This window comes from Pempheris klunzingeri, chromosome 2 (assembly GCF_042242105.1).
Source record: "Pempheris klunzingeri isolate RE-2024b chromosome 2, fPemKlu1.hap1, whole genome shotgun sequence".
Classification (NCBI taxonomy): domain Eukaryota; kingdom Metazoa; phylum Chordata; class Actinopteri; order Acropomatiformes; family Pempheridae; genus Pempheris; species Pempheris klunzingeri.
Genome location: NC_092013.1, coordinates 17,103,326 through 17,122,813, shown reverse-complemented (window position 1 = coordinate 17,122,813; position 19,488 = coordinate 17,103,326). Strand labels below are relative to the sequence as shown.

The following is a 19,488-nucleotide window of genomic DNA, read 5'->3' as shown; positions in this document are numbered from 1 at the left end:
GCACTAACTCCATATGGTATGTTTATATACTCTTTCACCATAATAAGGCATTACATGTTATCTCTACATGAAACTAACATACCTGAAATCTTCAGACATTTCAGTGATTCACAAATAAATCCACAGTACGAAATGATGAAGTATATAAACACGGGAAATTTCCTACTGCTGCATTTATTTTCACATATTTTCCAGCCCGCAGTAAGATAGTTATTTTACTATAACCACTTATCAAATACTGACCTCTAGAGGACACTCTATTTAAGTACAGTGTTAGAAACACTAAACGACACTGTACATCTGTACTAGAGATTATTAGTGTGATTCTGAACATGACACAATAAGCAAGTTGGTGTCATCAATATGTAAGTCAATATCTGCAGGTAATTAATTGAAACAAGAGCTGCCTCATAATCTTTCTATTCCAATGCATTTAATTGTTTGTAAGAGATTCATTTCATAGTTGCACAAAAACTCTCATGAAGCCACTTTATCATTATCTATTGAACCAATTTCATGAGGCAGGACAAAATGTAATGCTTCTTATGGTCATCAATAATGTTTACTAATGCTTGGAATCTTAGTTGTACTGGCTAAGTATGAAATACAATACCATAACTCTACTAAATTAGAGCAGCTAAGATTAGTTGAATGATCAGTTAGCAATTTTTATGACAAAAATTACAAACCCAATTCCCTGCTTCCAGCTCCTCAAATCTGATCATTTTATGTTTTTTTTTGTTTCATATACGGAATGTCAGTCAACTGAATGTCTTTAGGTTTTGAGCATTTGTGAGAAGTTTTAACAGACATTTTTCACTATTTTCTGACATCCTCTATGCCTGATGATGATGATGATAATTATGATTATTACCATTATTATGGTCAGTTGTAGCTGTACACTAGATTAATGCTACTGTTGGCATTAATACTTACACCACTGCCTACTGGCAACGTTTAAGTCCTGAGAATATAAAGAAAGAGATGAATACATGACGATCTTTGGGATTCATTTATTAAATCGGTCTCTTTCCAACATATACAGTACTGCAAAGGACCTGATAAAAGGAGAGATAACCAACACGGCAGTTGTGTTTATGATATTAATCAAAGCCATTTTTGACCATAAAGTACTTGTATGTTTTATAATGGTTTCAAAGGCATGACCTTCATCAGAATCACTAAATTTAAACAAGATATTGTACAAAGGTGCCTGCATATAATCTGAGCCTATTGGATTATTGTTACTATGTAACATTTAAGTAATACATGAGCATGAATCAGAGTATCTGCTGTGTAAAACAATTATACATTAATAACTAAGAATATTTATAAAATGAACAGTACATTTTTATAAAAAACAGCTACGTTCTTATGAGTGCACACTGAAATAACTGTGTAAAATACATTGGTCCAAGGCCTACTTACATTTGGTCTGAGGATTTACATTTCTGTAGTTCTGTTGAGGCAAAGTATGGGGAACAAATAACTTCAGGCAAGAAATGGATTTGTATTCTTTGGAAATATGACCCCATAAAAAAGACAAACTGTAACGGTACGATGTGCCCAACATACAATATTGGCACATTTGAAACTACAGTTGTCAGTGGTAACTGCTCATTAGTACCAGCCCCTTAACCACTACCTAAAATAGTCCCTCAGCATATATAAAAAAAAAAAAAAAAAACGATAATAAATACAATTATAACAGTGTTTGAAGGGACCTCTGTTCAAATAAACATAGGATATAAAATCCAGTCATATACAAAATACTATCTCAATTATAGTTATGAGATGTGGATTAAACCATCATGTCATGAGCAGAGCAGCAGCTGACTAATTTATAGACAAATCAAAATTTCAGTTAATTAGAAGAAACCACCATGTCCAGTTCTTTGACTCCCTCCTGGCTCGAGGTGAGGCCACAGCTGCCTGAGAGGGGGCTGTCAGAGTAATGGCTGGCAGACCTGGGAACCGCTGCCGGGGAGGGTGGGGCCTGGGCAAGGCCGGGCTTCTTAGGGGGGATGGGTGGTGGGTTGCCTCTGTCTGCCCTGGGGATGGTGGGTGATCTGATCCCCTGTGGAAGTGCCGCAGCGGCCCTTCCGGTGACCGGAGACAAGGGCGCCGCCAGGCTGCGGTAGTCTGTGCCGAAGGGTGAATTGTTTGGTGCTGCGAGCTTCGGCGCGGCACTCTGCTGGACGGTGGTGAAGCGAGACAGGACTTGAGTGACTGTGCTCCGGGCCATCTGCTTGACGGGGCTGGATTCTGAGGAGGAGGTGCTGGTCACGGGGGAGACGTCCTTTGGCGAGAGAGGAGCCTGTACGGCCTGGGACTGAGGCTCTGGGTCATTGGTACCCTGGAACTTATGACGAGCTGCGTGGAAGCGCTGGTTGATCCCGGCCTGGTAGGGAGACTGGTAGCCGCCGGGGCTCGTGCTGCCTGGCAGGCGTTTGGCAAGGACGGGCGAGGCGCAGGGGGAGGAAGGAGGGAGAGTGGAGAATGGTGTCTGGCTCTGATGAACTGGAGAATTTTCATTCTCATTCTGTAGGCAGATCTTCTCTGAGAGGGCACTGCTTGGATCATGGTGCCCGTTGGTCTCCATCAGACAGTGGTGACCGTTGACTTTTGGCTGCATAGGTTGCTGGTTTCTGTCTTCCTCAATGTCCTCCACCTTAATAGTGTCTACTGCTGTCTTTCCTGGAGAAACTTTAGTTGCCCACTCCTTCCTCCCTGCTTCCACTGGAGCTGTGACTACCTCCCCATCTCTCATCACATTCGCCTCCTCCAGTTTCCTGTTCAGCTCTTCTACCTGATCACAAAATGGGAAAAAGATGAATGTTAAGCAGAAATTTGGCTGTGCGATGCAAGCATCACAAATTGTCTCCTGTCACAGTAAGATTAAATGAAATAACCTAAGGTAGTTATAGTATGCAACATCTGCAATCTACTGCCGCCAGCATGAGTGCTGTTCAAATGCTCGCACCTTTTGCTGTAGCTGATAACAGTGAGCTTCCTCCTTCTTCAAACGTGAGCGGAGCTGCTCTCGCTCTGTGTCAAACTCAGCCAGCTGCTCCTCCACCCTCGCCTCCATTCTCAGGGCTCTCCTCCTCTCATCCTCCAGCTCCTTCCTCAGAACCTGACAAGCTTCCTTTTCCTGCATGGCAAAAAAGCGTGTTCACCCAGAGTGGCCGACACATGTGTAACAACCAAAAGAGCAAAACTTGACTAACTTGAATTCAAAATGTTAATACCTTGTCGAGTTTACGGCTCAGCTCACTCAGCCGGTGGCCCTCCTCCAGAGCCCTGGCACTTGCCCACTTGCACTCTTTGGCCAAAGCGCAGGAGAGCTGTTTGTGCTGAGCCCGTTCGTCTTCTAGCTGGTCAGTAATCCGCCGCTGTTCTTTTTCCAACCGCCGGACCTGGCTCCGCTCAAAGTCCAGCTACAAAGACGAGACACTCGTCAGAGGGAGTAAACATTGTCTTGTGTAGATCGTGTGAATGGTTACACTTTACTTCAAAGCTTTTAAGATCAGCGGCCTGTTGGGTAAAAATCGCAACTAAAACTGTGTGTATGCACCATTGTAAAGCAATGGTTAATTCATAGCGCTCATATTGTTAGATATGATATGATGATATATATATAATAATGCGATCTGTGAAAATGGCAAATAAGACAACAAATGTCTATCTAATGGCCACCTCGTCATGGTACCCACAGTTAGGTCTGTAAAGCCGTGTGGACGCAGTATGTGTGAGGTGTGCACATTCTTACTGCACAAACACTTAACACACTATAAACACCAGTTATTTCTGCATCTGACCACCAATCACTTATTAACTCCTGTTTCATTTATACAGTACATTCTACACAAATATTGCCAGAGCAGTCCACGTGGCTTCAAATTAAAGAGCACCTGCTGCTGTAAGCGCTCCCTCTCCTTCTCCAGGATGTAAGTGACATCATCCCCCTCTGCTGTGTCCTCCGCATGCCTCCTCTTCTCCTCCTCCAGATCTGCAATGACCTGAAGCGAACACAGCGGGGAGACACCGAGTCAGCAACGAAATGATCTCACAGTAGTTTGCTCTGCTTATTACAGCCAATAACAGTTATTTTGACTTGAGCAATATGATCCCCACATTGTAAGCAAAAATGCTGATGGCAGTTTTGCTAAACAACTACACAGTTAAGCTCAACGAAATAAGTATCACGTTGAGCCCTGCCTGTGGAGAAAAATATAGTCTTCACTCTGTGGTTTCTCAAAGCCTAAGATGATGGAGTGCTTTGTGTTTGTTCAGTTCCAAAAGATGCAATAGAAATCATTACTTGCAATAGAAATTTAAATACTACAGTGGAATACCAACACAATAAAAGGCATTAAGACTTTTTAGATTAAACACTTCAGGCATGTGTATTTACCTCATAATGAAATCAGGATACAATGACCTGTTGCACTAATAATGGTGTGTTCACACACTGAGCTCAAGCTCACGCCAAACAACTAGAAACGTGACAACAGTGTGCAGGTATTTTATTTCTTTTTGTTTGTGTCTGTCACCCTGCACCTGTGACATACTTCTGAATGTGCGCATGCCTCTTGGAAATAGTTGATGCTGAGAACACTGCTGTGTTTAATTTGTTATTCTGCTATCCCCGAAAAAAACATGTTGCAAACAAAAGGTTTTAATGAAGCAGGGTGATTTAATCAAATTAGTTTTGGGTACCAACGTTTTGTTGCCAGCTGTTTTTATACGAGCTATATCTTTCTTGTCTCTGAGTAGTTCAGGCTCTGTTTGCATCTGCGTATTTTCACTGCTTTTATCATTGATTAGATTTCAAATGCTTTAGATTCTTAACGTTTATGGTTTCAGCTATTGCCTGCGCAGGAACTACACATGAAAATGAACCTGTTTGTCTTACTGTGGCATGTTTTCAGAAAAATCATAAATGATCAGTGTCCCTGTCGAACAAAGTTTTATACATAATATATTATAAACATGTATACAATTATAAATAAATCCTCACTACACTTTACTGGTTACCTTCTCCATACATGTTCTTAAATATACTTTCCACCACTGAGGCCAGCTTTCATCCTTTACGTTTCTCAACTGATTTTTTAAAAATCCATATAACCAGTTAACCAGTTAATTTCTACTTCCCTTAATTATAGAAACACACATCCACACCCACCCTTCTGTGCCTGCTCTCTGCTGCAGCCAGCTGGGCCAACATCTTCTCCTGCATCCTCCTGCAGTGGCTCACCACCAGTTTGAGAACAACCAGGGGGTTGGAGGTGGGGGATGAGCAGCCCGGGTCCTTGTTCTGGCCCCCGACAGCCTCACTGTCTCTCTGCAGGGCCAGGAAGGGGTCGCTGAGGTTGTACCTGCCATAGCGCTCCTGGATAAACAGCTCTTTCCGCTGGGCCTGAATAGATGAATAGAGGAGAGAGGAGAGGGGTGAGAGGAAGCACTGAGAGAGGCAGTGAACCGGTTACAGCATGTTTGTGCTCTGAAAGTTATGTGGTAGGAAACGTTAATGAGTAGAATTGCTTTGCTCATTTATGCTTTTGCACAAATGTCCATGTTTACAGAAGGATTGTGACTTGGCTGTAACATGTAAATCTTCTCTTGGATCCCTTTTCTGGCTTCTCAAAAACTTGTCCAAGTCTCAGCAGTTACTGGAATCTGATCCCTGTCTATACATTTTCAAAGAGACCTTGGCATGTGAGCAGCATGGCTTTAGGGAAGACACTGACAGTCCAACACTTCGGTCCAGAATAATATATCTCAACAACTGAGTGCAAGGCCATGAAATCTGGTACAGACATTCATGTTCCCCCCATGGATTTATCCTAATAACTTTTCAGTACTTGTATTATTAATGTGTGTCACATGTATTATTAATGTCTCTATCTTAATTGTGTTTACTTATGTCTGATGTTGTTATCTTTTTACTATCCACAAAGTATGTCTGGTTAGGAAACAAGTCTGTAAGACTTTTCATTCATCCTTGATCATTATCAAGGGAAAAAAATTATGGTAAATATGACTCTTGTGCAACATTGGGATGTTAGCATGCAAACATTAGAATTAAGCTCAGTGTAGCTGTGTCCAGCTAAGTACAGCTTAACAGAGCCACTAGCATAGTTACACACCTTTTCTTCTCTCGGTCTAGCTTCTGCCTCCAGTTGCAACCTATGACTAGGCACCAGTGTATATATGTAAAATGATCCTCAAAGTTTTCGATTGGTCAAATCTAACTTTCATTACAGTAAACGTGAACAGGCGTAATCATTCACCAAAAACTGTGAGGTTAGCATGATATGGTTTGACCATTCAAACAGGAAATCAAACACTGCGTTCGACACGTCATGATCCACATCTCTAATCTAAGAATAGTAAATGAGCAGTAGATAAAGGAAGGGGAAGAGAGGAAGGAAATGCACAAAATACATGAGAAATAGCACAAGCAGGAGGAAGGCGCAACAGATGGTGTGTGTCTGTCTATCTTTAGTGGGACAGCTGCTCTGGACTGGGCCTTGGCCAAGGCAGACCTGTTCTCTGTTTAACTCATGACAAAGGAGGGATAATAGCAGTAAGACATTTCAGGTTCAGCAGATGCCTTCGGGCCTGCCGTGAAAAGGGGCTGAAGTGTGAGGGGGAAGAGGAGGGCTACAGCAGAGCTGGCAATGTGTCTTAGTGAGGTTTCAACAAAAGAGGATCAAGAGATTAGAAAGAACAGTATCCTCTCTAGCAGAGTGAGGACAGGGCTCCTGATGACTGATACTGAGATTACTTGAGAAATTTAAAGTGTAGTCAAGAGTGTAGATCTGCTTGCAGAGAAATATTTAATCGATTCACTGCTCTTACAGAGCATTTAACTGCTGACTGTGCGCTGCACAACATTAGAGTAGAAAAACATATGACCATTCTAACCAAGTAAGCATGTATCCAATAGTATCAGCCAATACAGTGGCTCCTGTGGCAATCCTGTGACTGAAAAACTGATAACTGAACTGATAAAGGAAACACTGAACTTTAAGAAAGAAATTTAAGAAAAGAAATTAGATGCGAAGTGGATCCGTGGAGCATCATGGCTGCTATGCCATTTGCTTAATAAGCTGTGTGTTTGATCGATGCATCCCTACATTATTGTCAAGAGAAATAATTTACAAATAATTGCCTCATTAAATTGATTCAATAGTCCAACATTTGCAGCAGTGATCAAGGCACTCTGACACTTGCATGCAAGGACAGACTTATGTGAAATAACTGGAAGCAGAATTTGGAAAGAAACACAAGACATGCAGACGACTAATCCGTAGAACTTTAGGATGCTTTATCAAAGCAAATTAATTGTTTTTCCAATTAAATCTGTTTAGAAACGTACAGGGATTGATGATGGATAACGACAGAAAACTGGTTCAAACTGTATTCCATATCACAGGCTCCGTGATTGTCATCTTCAACAATACTGCCTCATCTGGCACAAAGAGAGGAGAGCAAGGCTGCGAGGCTTTGCTGCTGTTATTTGATCCAGTCCATTGAGGACTGTGTGAAGGCGGATCAAACGGCATGGAGGGGTGAAACAGGAAAACATAGGGCGCCCAGGAGAATTCAAAAATGCCTCTCAAATGGGGAAGCTATCTTAGGCCCAACGACCACACAGCACCTGAGCTAAAGTCTTGCGTGCAATCTAGAATATCTTATGAATGTGGCACATGGTCCTTGTCCTCACTATGTTTATACGATCCAAATTTTTACATCTAATTGACTAAGAGAGACCATAACACTTACATGCATGGCCATCTTTCTTGAACGCATACTTGTGATTCAATTAATACTAAAGCTAAAAACAGAATACCTGAGCACGATTTTTCTTTCTGTTCATTTCTTTTGGGGTCGGTTTCATCTAAAATTCAAATATCCAGGTTTGAGGAGAACTCTGTGTACAGACTTGGCCCACAGCCAAACTCTGTTCCCATCAATGACTGTCTCCTCCAATGTGTCACTTTACAGTCGAAGATTAAATTTGCTTGGTTCAGGTTTTCCATTCTTGACACTCCCATTGTTCAAGGATATATAACAGAAAAAAAGATTTGTAAACCATTGCTCATACTGGAGGAAACATTTTGAAACATACAAATAAAACACAAACTTAATGTAGATTTTTGTGAAGTTTCTGAAGTGAGAGTTAATTGTTTTCTTATTTTCTATTTATTTGGTCAGCACTCATTTCCATAACCCGATAATTGGCCTTAAAATCCTCCGTTTTTTTTTTCTAATTCACAGGATCCCTGTTATACAAAAGTTCACTCATAAACACAGACTCTCTTTCTCAGCTCCCTCCCCGGCCCTTCAATGCACACACAGACGTGCACTTCCACAGCACAAAGGGAGGCTGTTTCCTCTGCATCAATCCGCTGCTGCCGAGAGGGTGGAGGAAGTGAAAAGAGGGATTACAGGAAAAGCATTTCGAACATTACTTAATACTTAACACCCAAATCTACCAGAGCTTATTCATTACATTATACTGCACATGTACAATACCCATAAACATTCAGAGCATGTCTGATAAGCATCACAGTCTACCTCCATTATTCAAGCTTTTGTCAGTTGGCTACAGTTCTTGGCAACCCATGTGCTTTTGCTTGGGAAGCCGTCTTTGTGCTATGGTTGCACTGGTTCCAATCCAGCTTATCTTTTGCTGACACATGCCTGGAGTCTTTTAGTCGTGCAGTGTTGGCGACAAGATCTGTATAATACTGAGGGAAGGTGATATATAAACTTCTTACCCTGGAGTCCTATATGTTTCAGCAGATCGCTTAATACCACGAAATGTTCATGCATGCATTTCATATTCTCTGCAAAGGAAAAGGATATCTAAAGAATGCCATCCATCATAATCATGTGATTTGGGATGAAATGCAATGAATGTTACGACTGACACTGAACCCAATCAGTTGATGTATCTTGGAGCTAGAAACAAGGCTATTTTTCCCCATTTCAGTGCAGCCCCATTACCAAAGAACAAACAAGGTAAACCTTTTTGAAGCATGTCCACTTGGACGCTCTAGTCAACCACACTATGTGAACTCAACGGTTAATTAAAAGGCTCATTTCCATATTTGAGTCCCCTTTTAACTTTAAGACTCCTATTCCTTTCCCAAAGCAAAGGGAGTGCTGGATCACTGTTGGGCTTTGTGTGCCAAACATGAGCGTTGCCAGAGACTAACTTCCTTTTGAAAGCCACAGCGTGAGCAGCTGCAGAAGTGAGTCACAAGGGGGAAAATGCAGCGGATAGTTAGAATGCCATTGCTAGTTCTGCATAATTAAATATAGAGGACCACAGAAAAACCACATCATTAACCTCACATCCTGTACTTATTCCATATCCTGTAGAAAATCACTGATAAGAATGTAAAATTTGTAAAACGGTGAGAATGGGGACTACACGTGAAAACTTGCCATTTCCCTCCCTACTCTTAACCAGGTGAGCGAAGGCATGAAAAGCACAGAAGTGAACACTGGTGTTATTACCATGGTGACACTAAACATTTCTCACATGACACTCAATGTAGCACTTACATCACTTAAGCCAACATGACTGGACCTACTTCTCTAATTACTGTAGCTGCATGTGCAAAGACTTTTAGCAAAATGCTAATCAGCATCAGCATGCTACTCAGCGTGCTCACAATGGCAACACTAACATGCTGATCTCTAGCAGGTTTGACCCTCGCCATATTACCGCCATCCTCCTTCAGTGTTAACATGCTAACAGTTGACACATATTGACACAAAGTGCAGCTGAGGACGATGAGAATGTCCTAAAACCAAGTACCAGACAAGTTGAAAGATTGGACCTGACGATGGTGGTGCTCCGTAAAAGGTGTCACATAAGTAGAATTCTTTGGGGACCATTAATGTCTGTGCAAAAATTCCATGGCAACTCCTCCAATAGTTGTTGAGATATTTCAGTCTGAACCACTGAGGTGGACAAACGGACCAGCACTTCCATGCATAGAGCCGTGCTGCTGGGATGGGAGAGCAAACGAATTATGATGTTTGACTGATATCAATCAATTTTCATGCAAGGACAAGAACCAAGATTCCACATCGCCAAAACTTTAAGAGTAGAATAGCAGAAAGGTATGAAGTCACATGGAGGTCAGAGATCAGTTTTCACTTACTCCCTCAAATTGATTTCCAACTGTTTGATGATTATACCCTTGAATAAAGCTCTGTAAGAGCTAACACTACAGCACTGATCCAATCCTAGACCTGAATGTGTTAACAGTTTGTGCTGGTGGAGCCATGAAACACTCGCAGCCATATTCCCCTCAAGCTCCAGTTAAGGCCAATGTTTATTTGTTCACTCCTACTCTCGCTCACATTGAGTCATCGGGCACCCAGCGTGCTGTAACTCTTCTTGCCTTAGATGGCCAGATCCCAGGAGAGATGTAGGAATGTGGTCTAGACACAACACATGAACATTGGGCAACAGGCCCTGTTAGACGGCTGCTCTCTAGTTCACCGGCTGCCTCTCCAGTTTGCTCTTTCGATGGTGCTTTTTACACCTGGAAAGTGAACAGCATTCCAACAGAGTTACGGCTGTAAAGCTCAAACTTTAATAGGGAGAATAAAGTCCGCAGTGTTGTTGTTTCAGAATTGCACTGTGTGGGCATTTTTTGCGGCGATACTCCACCATTAAGTTGCTTATTCACTGCCACAATCTTTCATTTGTGGTTTATTAACAGATCCACAGCGCTGCAGTGTTACTGAAGTATGTTTATGACTGCTTTGAATGACAAAACATCCTTAAGGCCAGTGAAACCTTAAGCATGTGACCCGGCAGGACACAGCACAGCAAAGAGCGCAGTGTGGGAAAATAGCCTTAAAATCCTTTAATTGAACCGCAGCAATAATCCTGCTAAAGTAAGACATCCTAAAGTTAGAACTAGCCGCACTCTACCCAGCTGCACTATTTCTCATACACTGATTTATTTGTGGCTGCTACAACAAAATCAAAAATACTATCACATATTGATTTTCTATTTTTTTACTGTTGGTAAAATGGGTAAAACCCTAAATCTTATTATAGAGTAGAGCTGCACACACTGATTCGCTCAGCCACTGCTTACCCCACACTCTCTCTCACACAAAGACGGGTTTGGGTCATGGTGACACCAGTCAGTTTACTAGTTTTGTCGAGATTGTGAGCCATGGATTACACAATTTGTGACCTTATTTTTATTAAAAAGCTGAACAACAAAAGTCATGCTGGGGTGTGAGGAGTCTACAGTCCCTGACAAAAGTCTTGTCGCTTACCGAAGTTGTTGGAACAACAAATAATAACTTGACTTATAGTTGATCAATTGGAATCTGAAATGGCTTATATGAAAGGCAAAGGCCTCTGGATTATGTGTATTGTATCAAAATAAGGTTTTGTATCATTCATTGAGTTTTATCATTTAATTAGAACAGAAAGGTCAGATTTGGCTTGGACAAAAGTCTTGTCGTGCCTTTAAATGATTCAACCAATCACAGATTAGAGCTTCACCTGTGACAAATACTGTCATTAACACATTCCCAGGTGTTTATAAAAAGAACCCCAGCACACCAGACCTTCATCTGAAGTGCAACCTGACCTCTCACAACATGCCAAAGATTCAACCACAGATCAAAGTGCTGATCATCAAGAACCTGAAGACCAAGTCTGCTGCTGAGGTGGCAGACATCTTCAGTGTATCCAAACGTCAAGTGGAGAGGATAAGAAAACAATTTGAAGAAACTGCTGAAGTTCATGACAAGCCCAGGTCAGACAGACCCCGTAAGACGACTGTTCGAGAGGACTGTTTGTTGCTTCGACAGTCCAGGGCCAGCCCTTTTTCAACTGCAGCAGAGATGCATGAGAAGTGGTCACCAGAAACCCCTGTATCTCGAAGAACAGTTTGTCGAATTCTCTCATGCAGTGGTCTCCATGGCCAAATTAGTGCTCAGAAGCCAGCATTAAACAGAAGGCAACTAAAAAATTGTGTTGCATTTGCAAAGGCCCACAGCTTGGTGAAAGGATGGACAGAGGAAAAGTGGCACGAATCATCCATTGAACTGCATCCCAAACGCAGCAAATACTGCAGAAGACCCGTTGGAACCCGCATGGACCCAAGATTCACCCAGAAAACAGTCAAGTTTGGTGGAGGAAAAATCATAGTTTGGGGTTACATCCAGTATGGGGGTGTGCGAGAGATCTGCAGAGTGGATGGCAACATCAACAGCCTGAAATATCAACAAATTCTTGCTGCCCACTACATTCGAAACCACAAGAGAGGGCAAATTCTTCAGCAGGATGGCGCTCCTCCTCATACTTCAGCCTCCACATCAAAGTTTCTGAAAGCGAAGAAGGTCAAGTTGCTCCAGGATTGGCCAACCCAGTCACCAGACATGAACATTATTGAGCATGTCTGGGGTAAGATGAAGGAGGAGGCTTGGAAGATGAAACCAAAGAATCTTGATGAACTCTGGGAGTCCTGCAAGACTGCTTTCTTTGCCATTCCAGATGACTTCATCAATACATTATTTGAGGCGTATGGATGCAGTCCTCCAAGCTCATGGGGGTCATACACGATATTAATTCTTTTTCCCAAGGGACCATAGCTTTATGCTGTGATGTTATTGTAGCATGTTCGTGTACATTTCTACCGTACATTTTTTTTTGTATACAAGACTTTTGTCCAAGCCAAATCTGACCTTTCTGTTCTAATTAAATGATAAAACTCAATGAATGATACAAAACCTTATTTTGATACAATACACATAATCCAGAGGCCTTTGCCTTTCATATAAACTGTTTCAGATTCCAATTGATCAACCACAAGTCAAGTTATTATTTGTTGTTCCAACAACTTCGGTAAGCGACAAGACTTTTGTCAGGGACTGTACACTCCAGTAATAGTAGACTAAAGTACACAGGGGTGTTGAGCATCCACCGTTCACGTTGACTTTAACGATTTTATGGTCACAATTTGGTAAAAACTGACGATTGTACTGCATAAAACCAGAAAAGGAACAAAAAAGCAAACAAACCAGGGAAATGGAGATCCATCCAAGGTTTTAAATAAAAGTGACATCCTCTGTTGTTACTAGACTAGACATGACAGAAGCTTCTTTTAACCTGGCTGGATCACCATGGTAACTCAATTCATTATATCTTCTCATTTCTTAATTTCAATACTTTATATACAAAGTTGCTAACAATCGTCAAATAAATAAATAATGCTATCGAACAAATAGAAGGTGCTTCAAATAGACCTCATGATCAATGCTCGGTATCAACCTCCAGCCAACGGTGATCTGCTCAAAAAAATCCTGAACGGAGCACCTTTATATAAAATATAGAACATGAACAAATATGAACAGCATGCAATAGTTCCTGAATTCCTGAATGAGAAGTTCATGTCAGCTCCCACCAAAAATAGAATCTAATACTGTGAGAAACACTCAACTGTGTTTGAGTGTGTACTCTGCATTGTGACCATTTCTAATTGAGTTTATGTTCAGATTCACTGGAATGCATCAACTCCTTTAAACTTGTGAAAAGGTTGAGTAATGAGACAAAGCCTCAAAAGACTCACTCCATTCTTCAGAGACACAGTCACTAGTTTGCTGGGAACAAAGTGGGTAGTTTCAGAGGAATATTACCGTCACAGATACGTTGGTTTGTTATTTCCATATAGAGGACTTGTTTCACAGGAAATGCTTGGGTTGCATAGAAAATCCGAATACTTTAACTAATTGTTTCTCCTCATTTTGTTGCCAGATCCACACTTATGTACCTTAGGTCTAATAACATCAAAACTATATTGTATGTCCAGGCTGTAGGCTTCACTATTGAAAGAACAAACTAACAAAGTTTGGTAGTTTGTTCTTTCATAGAGAAAGAATCAAAATGTCCACGGTAACCCCCTGAACAAAGGCTGCAGCATAATCTGTGTCTGTTCTGTCCTGATTTTTGTTTGTCACGTACAGTGCAACAACGTTTTCTTTTGTGTATCGTGAGTGACCAAGGGAAGAAGCTTTGTAAGCACAGTACAAAAGGAAACATGCAGTGCTGTGTAATATGCTACAGCCGTGGTTTGACAAGTTTCTCCTGACATTTCGATACTTTTCCCCTGCTGGGAAAACTTGTCACCATTGAATCTCAAAAGGGGGTGAGCATTTAATATTGAAAATACAGATTTTGTGCAGAGAATCACTTGAATTGTTTTACTTATGTCACCAGCTCCTTTGATAGATACCTTTAGGGCATCAATGACCAGGTCCCGGGCCTCCAGCTCTCCCTCCAGGATGCTGAAAAGCATCAGCAACTCTGGTTTGGTCAAACTCTCCATATTCAGCTTGGACTGTGAGGACAGAAGAACAAAGAGAGGAACTTGACTCAAATTGCAAATTGACATGTATGGTAGTTCATATTACTCTTATTCATAAAAGTAACTACATAACCTGTACTGCTATTTTATAATGGGATTATTATTCTACTGCAAACTAGGAAACACTGAGAAACTAAACTAGGACAATTGCTTTCCCACAATAATTTCATTCTGTCTTGAAACAAAGCCAGGTGCTTTTCAGTTCCCCCAGAATCAGACATCTAGACGTGCAGACATCTGATCTCGCCCACTGATTTATGAGCTTTGTGTGGATATGTGGTTATTATCTTGGGAGGGAATAATTTTGCAGTGCAGGGTCGGTGTATATGCAGTAACATTTTTCACTGTATGAAAAGAAACCAGGCATTTTATTTTGGATGAAGGTCATAGGTGCACACTGCATAGCAAATCCATTGAAGTACTAGTAGTGTGTGGTGTAGCTCACGCAAAATGAGCAAATATCACCAAAAAATTAAACATTAAATTAGAGGACTTCTTACGCAATTTACAAGCGGTACAACTAAGATATGAGGGCTAAACTTTTTTGCTCATGTTCACCAGGCACAGATGGATCACACATGAAATAACCGTCTGCTTCCAGCATCCGAGCTGCTCCATCATCTGCCGTAAAGCTGACTAACTCATAACGTTTCAGTTCAGCACAGAAAATAATATCAAAATCACTTTGTTTAGTTTCTCCGCTGCATGTTTCATCCATAACAGGTGCAGTGACAGTTAGTTATTTAGCGTTGGAGACGTGATGTGGTCTCTTTGTAGTGTCTCTGCACTCTAATCTCACAGCTGTGTTGGTTCTGCTGACAGGCCCTGCGGTGTCCACACCTCAAACATCCAACCGCACTCTGGCGAAGGGAACGTATGCAAAGACATATGCCTTTGAAATAAGATCAAAGCTGTTGATGTATTACACTAAGCATCCCTTTTCAGATGACAATCATCATGTGGGACATGAAGGGTGGATGTTCACTGCTTTGGCTGACAACTAAATAACAGAAGTCTTGTCCGGTTTACATCGTAAAAAAATCTTCTTTTGTGGCTGGAGCATCTGAAAAATGTCACTCGCTGCCGTTTACCGGACTGCCATCCGCACCTGAACTAGCATTCATTCAGCAGGCCTGCTCTGCTCTGAGCTCCCTGTGGTCACCGCAACTTTCCACATCATGAAGTCATTCGGAGGGGGTGGGCTGAGCTGATGGAGTGCTGCGTTGCATAATGAGAGACGGGAGCCTTTCATATCAAGAGCTAGTGGCTGCAGTATTTCCCAGGCAACTTCGAAAGACAAATTAGAATAAGACAGTTGTGACAGGGCGTATTTACAGCATTTAAATACATGTATATACTGTAAAGGAAGCAGCTATGGCCCTGATGAAGTGCTCTTACAGCCTGGTCCCTACAGCAGCGTCCTCTCACAAAGAAGGCCCACAGTGTTGTAGCTCTGCCCTCACCATCACTCATGGTCTGTGGCTTAACCACAGGGGTAAAATGCTAATTAAACTACAGCGTACACACCTACTTCAGTTTGGTTTTACAGGCTTGCTTGCTAATTTCACAGGCTGCTGTAATCACTGTGAGAAGAGTGTGCACTGTGTTATGAGAAATGTCTGGCCCAGCGGGAGGCTGCGTGTGTCATCCCGCTTGTTTAGATCCTCATCATTTTGATATTATTTCACCTAATCCCCCTGAGTTAGAGTCAGTAATCATGAGGGTATACAAACACTAAGAGATAGCATGGGAAATGCAAATATTCCCACACGTTCTTGCAGCTCCACTTCCGATGACGAAATCCCAGCGTCCATAATCCTTTTTATCCGTGTTGTTTTAAGCCTGGTCAGCCATGTGCCTCGTCTGCAACACTGTAAACTCATTATAAGCAAGCAGCGGCTTTGTAAAGCAGTGTTTTTTGCAGTAAAAGAGACCCTCAGGTTTGTGAGTGGCCGCTTGTGACTCTTGATGTGCACAGTAGAAGTGGAAAATAAACCTCCTCCACTCGAATCATAATCCACTTTTCTTAGTCTCAGCCTCTAAGTCAGCAGCTGATGTTGAATCACTGCTACGTTACACTAGCCAGCGTGCACAGTATTTCAGGTTACATGGGAAACTTTTTCAGAGTATGAAACTTTTCATCTGCCAGCTGGTTTTACTAGAAATGGAGGTTAAAAAAAAAAAAAAGATGTGTGAATTAATGCACGCCACAGACTGTGAAGCCTCTGAGGCCCATAAACTTTAATATGATTTGAGGGTCAAATGAGGGGAAGCACAGACTGAGAGGTCTGCTGAATTTCCTTGTTGCTTTAATCAGGATGTCTGACCAGATGCAGCATGTCTGGATGCTAAATTGGATTTGGTAGCCAACCTATTTTTTGTTTAGGTCACTTTACTTACTTACTCAGCTGCTTAATGTCTGGACTGGCTATGGTGCAGCCAAGTCTTCAACACACACACACACACACACACACACACACACACACACACACACACATATATATAAACCGAATAAATTAAACTGGAGCCACTATAAATGAATTCAATCAGCACTGTGATGAGGATCAAACGGTCATGACATGTCAGGGTCGCTTTTCTTCTTCTGGTGAGTCCACATATTTGGTCTAAATGTATTTTTGCATGAATAAAAAAATATCTTCGTGCCATTTACTCTCGAGGGGATGCAATCCGAGCGCTTCGGCCTGTAGCCTTGAACCACTTCTGCTACATCTCTTCTTTTTTTTTTTTTTTCCTTTACTTTTGGCCCGAAAGTGTAAACACGGTTAAAAACTCGGCAACTTATCGTCTTCAGCTCCACACCGCCGACACAAACACGCTTTCTGTAGGTGTTCTTACCTTCATATGTCCCCCTGAGGTCTTTGAAAACTCCAGCATGAACTTTTCTGCTGTCAGAAAATTGATTTGCGTCCTCTGATCCCGACGCAGCGGAACACTGAGCGGCCGAGCACGGCTCTGAGTGACAGCTGAGCGGGCCAATAGACGAAGCGGAGCTCTGGGCGCTGACCAATGAGAGGCGAGCTTCTGGGGAAAAGGGGCAGGAGCAGTGACGTCCCGCCTCTTGGATTTTGGTTGGATTTCTTTGTTTAGCGTTTCTTCAGTGTCTGCCTCCTCTGCAAGAATTTCTCATGGGCACGTAAAGACTTTCAGCAAGCAGCTTTAATGGCTTAACAGGCGTTTTGCTGCACGGAATGTTAAAGGGTCATTTGTGTTTCGCTTGTCGTGTTATCGTGCGATGTAATGACTCTAAAGTGACTTCTTGCGCTTTTGTCCAGTATTATAATGATCTACAATGGTATTCCTCTTCAATGTGTCTGTAATAATTCCGTAAAATCAGTTCTATTAATGCTGTTTGGGTTTTTTATTGTCATTTCCTTGTAGTATCCAATAGGATGCAGTAGTGGAATAAGTACTCACAACTTTACTTTATATACCTGAGGCAAAATATACTATTATTTCACATAATAATACCTTTGACAATAATTTAGCACAACTTAACATTATTTGAATATTATTGATTAAACGAATGAGCACAATTTGTATGTTTACTGCTAAATATGAGGTTACTGCCTTATATACTGTTAGGTTTATGAATATTTGAGCATGCTTTGGAATTCTGAAAGGTTTTAACTACAGATTTTAGGACGGATTTTTAAAAAATAGTAATATTTGCCTCAGAAGTAGTAGTATAAAGTATATAAGAATACTCAAGTAAAGTATAAGTGCCTCCAAATTGTACTTACAGCATTTGATCAAAGATACTTAGTGTCGTACTTGTTATCGATAGCCCGCAACATAAACAGTGTCAACAACAATATGCATAAAAGTGAGGCAAGACACGGTATGAAAACAAAACTCCCAAGCATGGACCTTGGGAGTTTTGTTTTTATGCCGTGTCATTTTGTCTCAGACATAATGAAAGATGCATTAAATGTTTTTAATGCATTTTAATGTAATCCATCTATTGATCATTTATATGAATCATCCCAGCAGAATTAATTATTCCAGCGAAAACATGCCTTGCATTGATTCCTGGATTTGTGGGATTACAGTATTGTTGACTGCCATCTGGTGGTGTAGAAAGAGCCAGAGTGGCCGGTCTGCAAGACGTCTGTGTGCTGGAGAAATGTCAGTGGGTTCACCTGGGGAATCAAAAGATTTCGACTGTGGTTGAGCTAATGTGGTAGCCAGTTAAAACTACCTTTGATAGGAGGGACTGCAACTGGAGCCGTTCCTGTAATGCATAATAGCTGCCAGTAGAGTGCAATGCTAACACAACTGAAGTCAAAATTACAGTAGCCACTGTAGTTTTATTACCCTCTATACATGCAGTGAAAATACAGGCTTTTCCTCGTAAGTGTGGGGGAGGATAGCGGACAAGCCAACACTGTTACTGTTACAAGATAAGTCATGTCAAATGTGATCATCAGCCAAATACTCAGGCTGTGACTGAAGATACAATACTGCAATCTTAGTGCTGGAAGAGCGCAAATACACAAGTGCACTTTGGTGTAGCAATTTGGCTTGAAGTTACAAGACAGACCACCTTGTGTCAGCGCTAAATTGGCACCACACGCACAAATGAGCCTCCTATCTATGACTATGCAGCATCTTTTGTGCTATTTGGTAATTGTGTCCCTTTTTTTTCTCACTCTGCTATCTTGAGGGTATACAGAGAGCAAAGTCAGAGAATTGTCTCTCCTGATAGGTTGCTTGTGCAGGGAGCCTCTTCAGCCCTAATAGAGAGTCTCTATTTCAGGCTCTTCAATTAAGCTGCTCAGTTCAGCCTGCTGACTGGCTGCTGTGAAAAATCTGTGTCCTCAGAGTCCTCGTCCTGTGTCCTCGTCTTCTTTAGCCAAACAATTTAAAGTGAAGAGTTTCCCATTTACTTTGGTTTAGTCCGGAAAAAAAGCAGATACCATGGTGAGTGCCTTGAAAAATGTACAACCTAGAAGGATTTTCTCAGTTGGCTGGAAAAAAAGCAAAAAAAAAAAAAAAAAGCTGTTTTCTTGGAGTCAGCAAGGCTGTCAAAAATAGTTTT

At 41.6% G+C, this 19,488-nt stretch overlaps 1 protein-coding gene across 1 annotated transcript; it reads right to left on the bottom strand.

Annotated features, from left to right (window-relative positions):
• Nucleotides 1-1,021: 1,021 nt before the first annotated feature.
• cttnbp2nla (CTTNBP2 N-terminal like a) lies at nt 1,022-17,355 on the bottom strand. Its single transcript, XM_070846330.1, has 7 exons — nt 17,286-17,355; nt 14,298-14,402; nt 5,192-5,425; nt 3,915-4,022; nt 3,252-3,440; nt 2,984-3,154; nt 1,022-2,809 (listed from the first exon to the last, which is right to left on the bottom strand). Exons 1-7 carry the CDS (start codon nt 17,322-17,324, stop codon nt 1,865-1,867), a joined length of 1,791 nt encoding a protein of 596 aa, XP_070702431.1. The 5' UTR covers nt 17,325-17,355; the 3' UTR covers nt 1,022-1,864.
• Between the last annotated feature and the right edge of the window lie 2,133 nt (nt 17,356-19,488).

Coding starts and splice junctions, on each gene's coding strand:
- cttnbp2nla (XM_070846330.1), bottom strand. CDS start 17,324: ATGCTGGAGTTTTCAAAGACCTCAGGGGGACATATGAAG. Junction 14,403..17,285: donor CCTCAGGGGGACATATGAAG/GTAAGAACACCT, acceptor CTGTCCTCACAG/TCCAAGCTGAATATGGAGAG. Junction 3,155..3,251: donor TGAGCCGTAAACTCGACAAG/GTATTAACATTT, acceptor TTTGCCATGCAG/GAAAAGGAAGCTTGTCAGGT.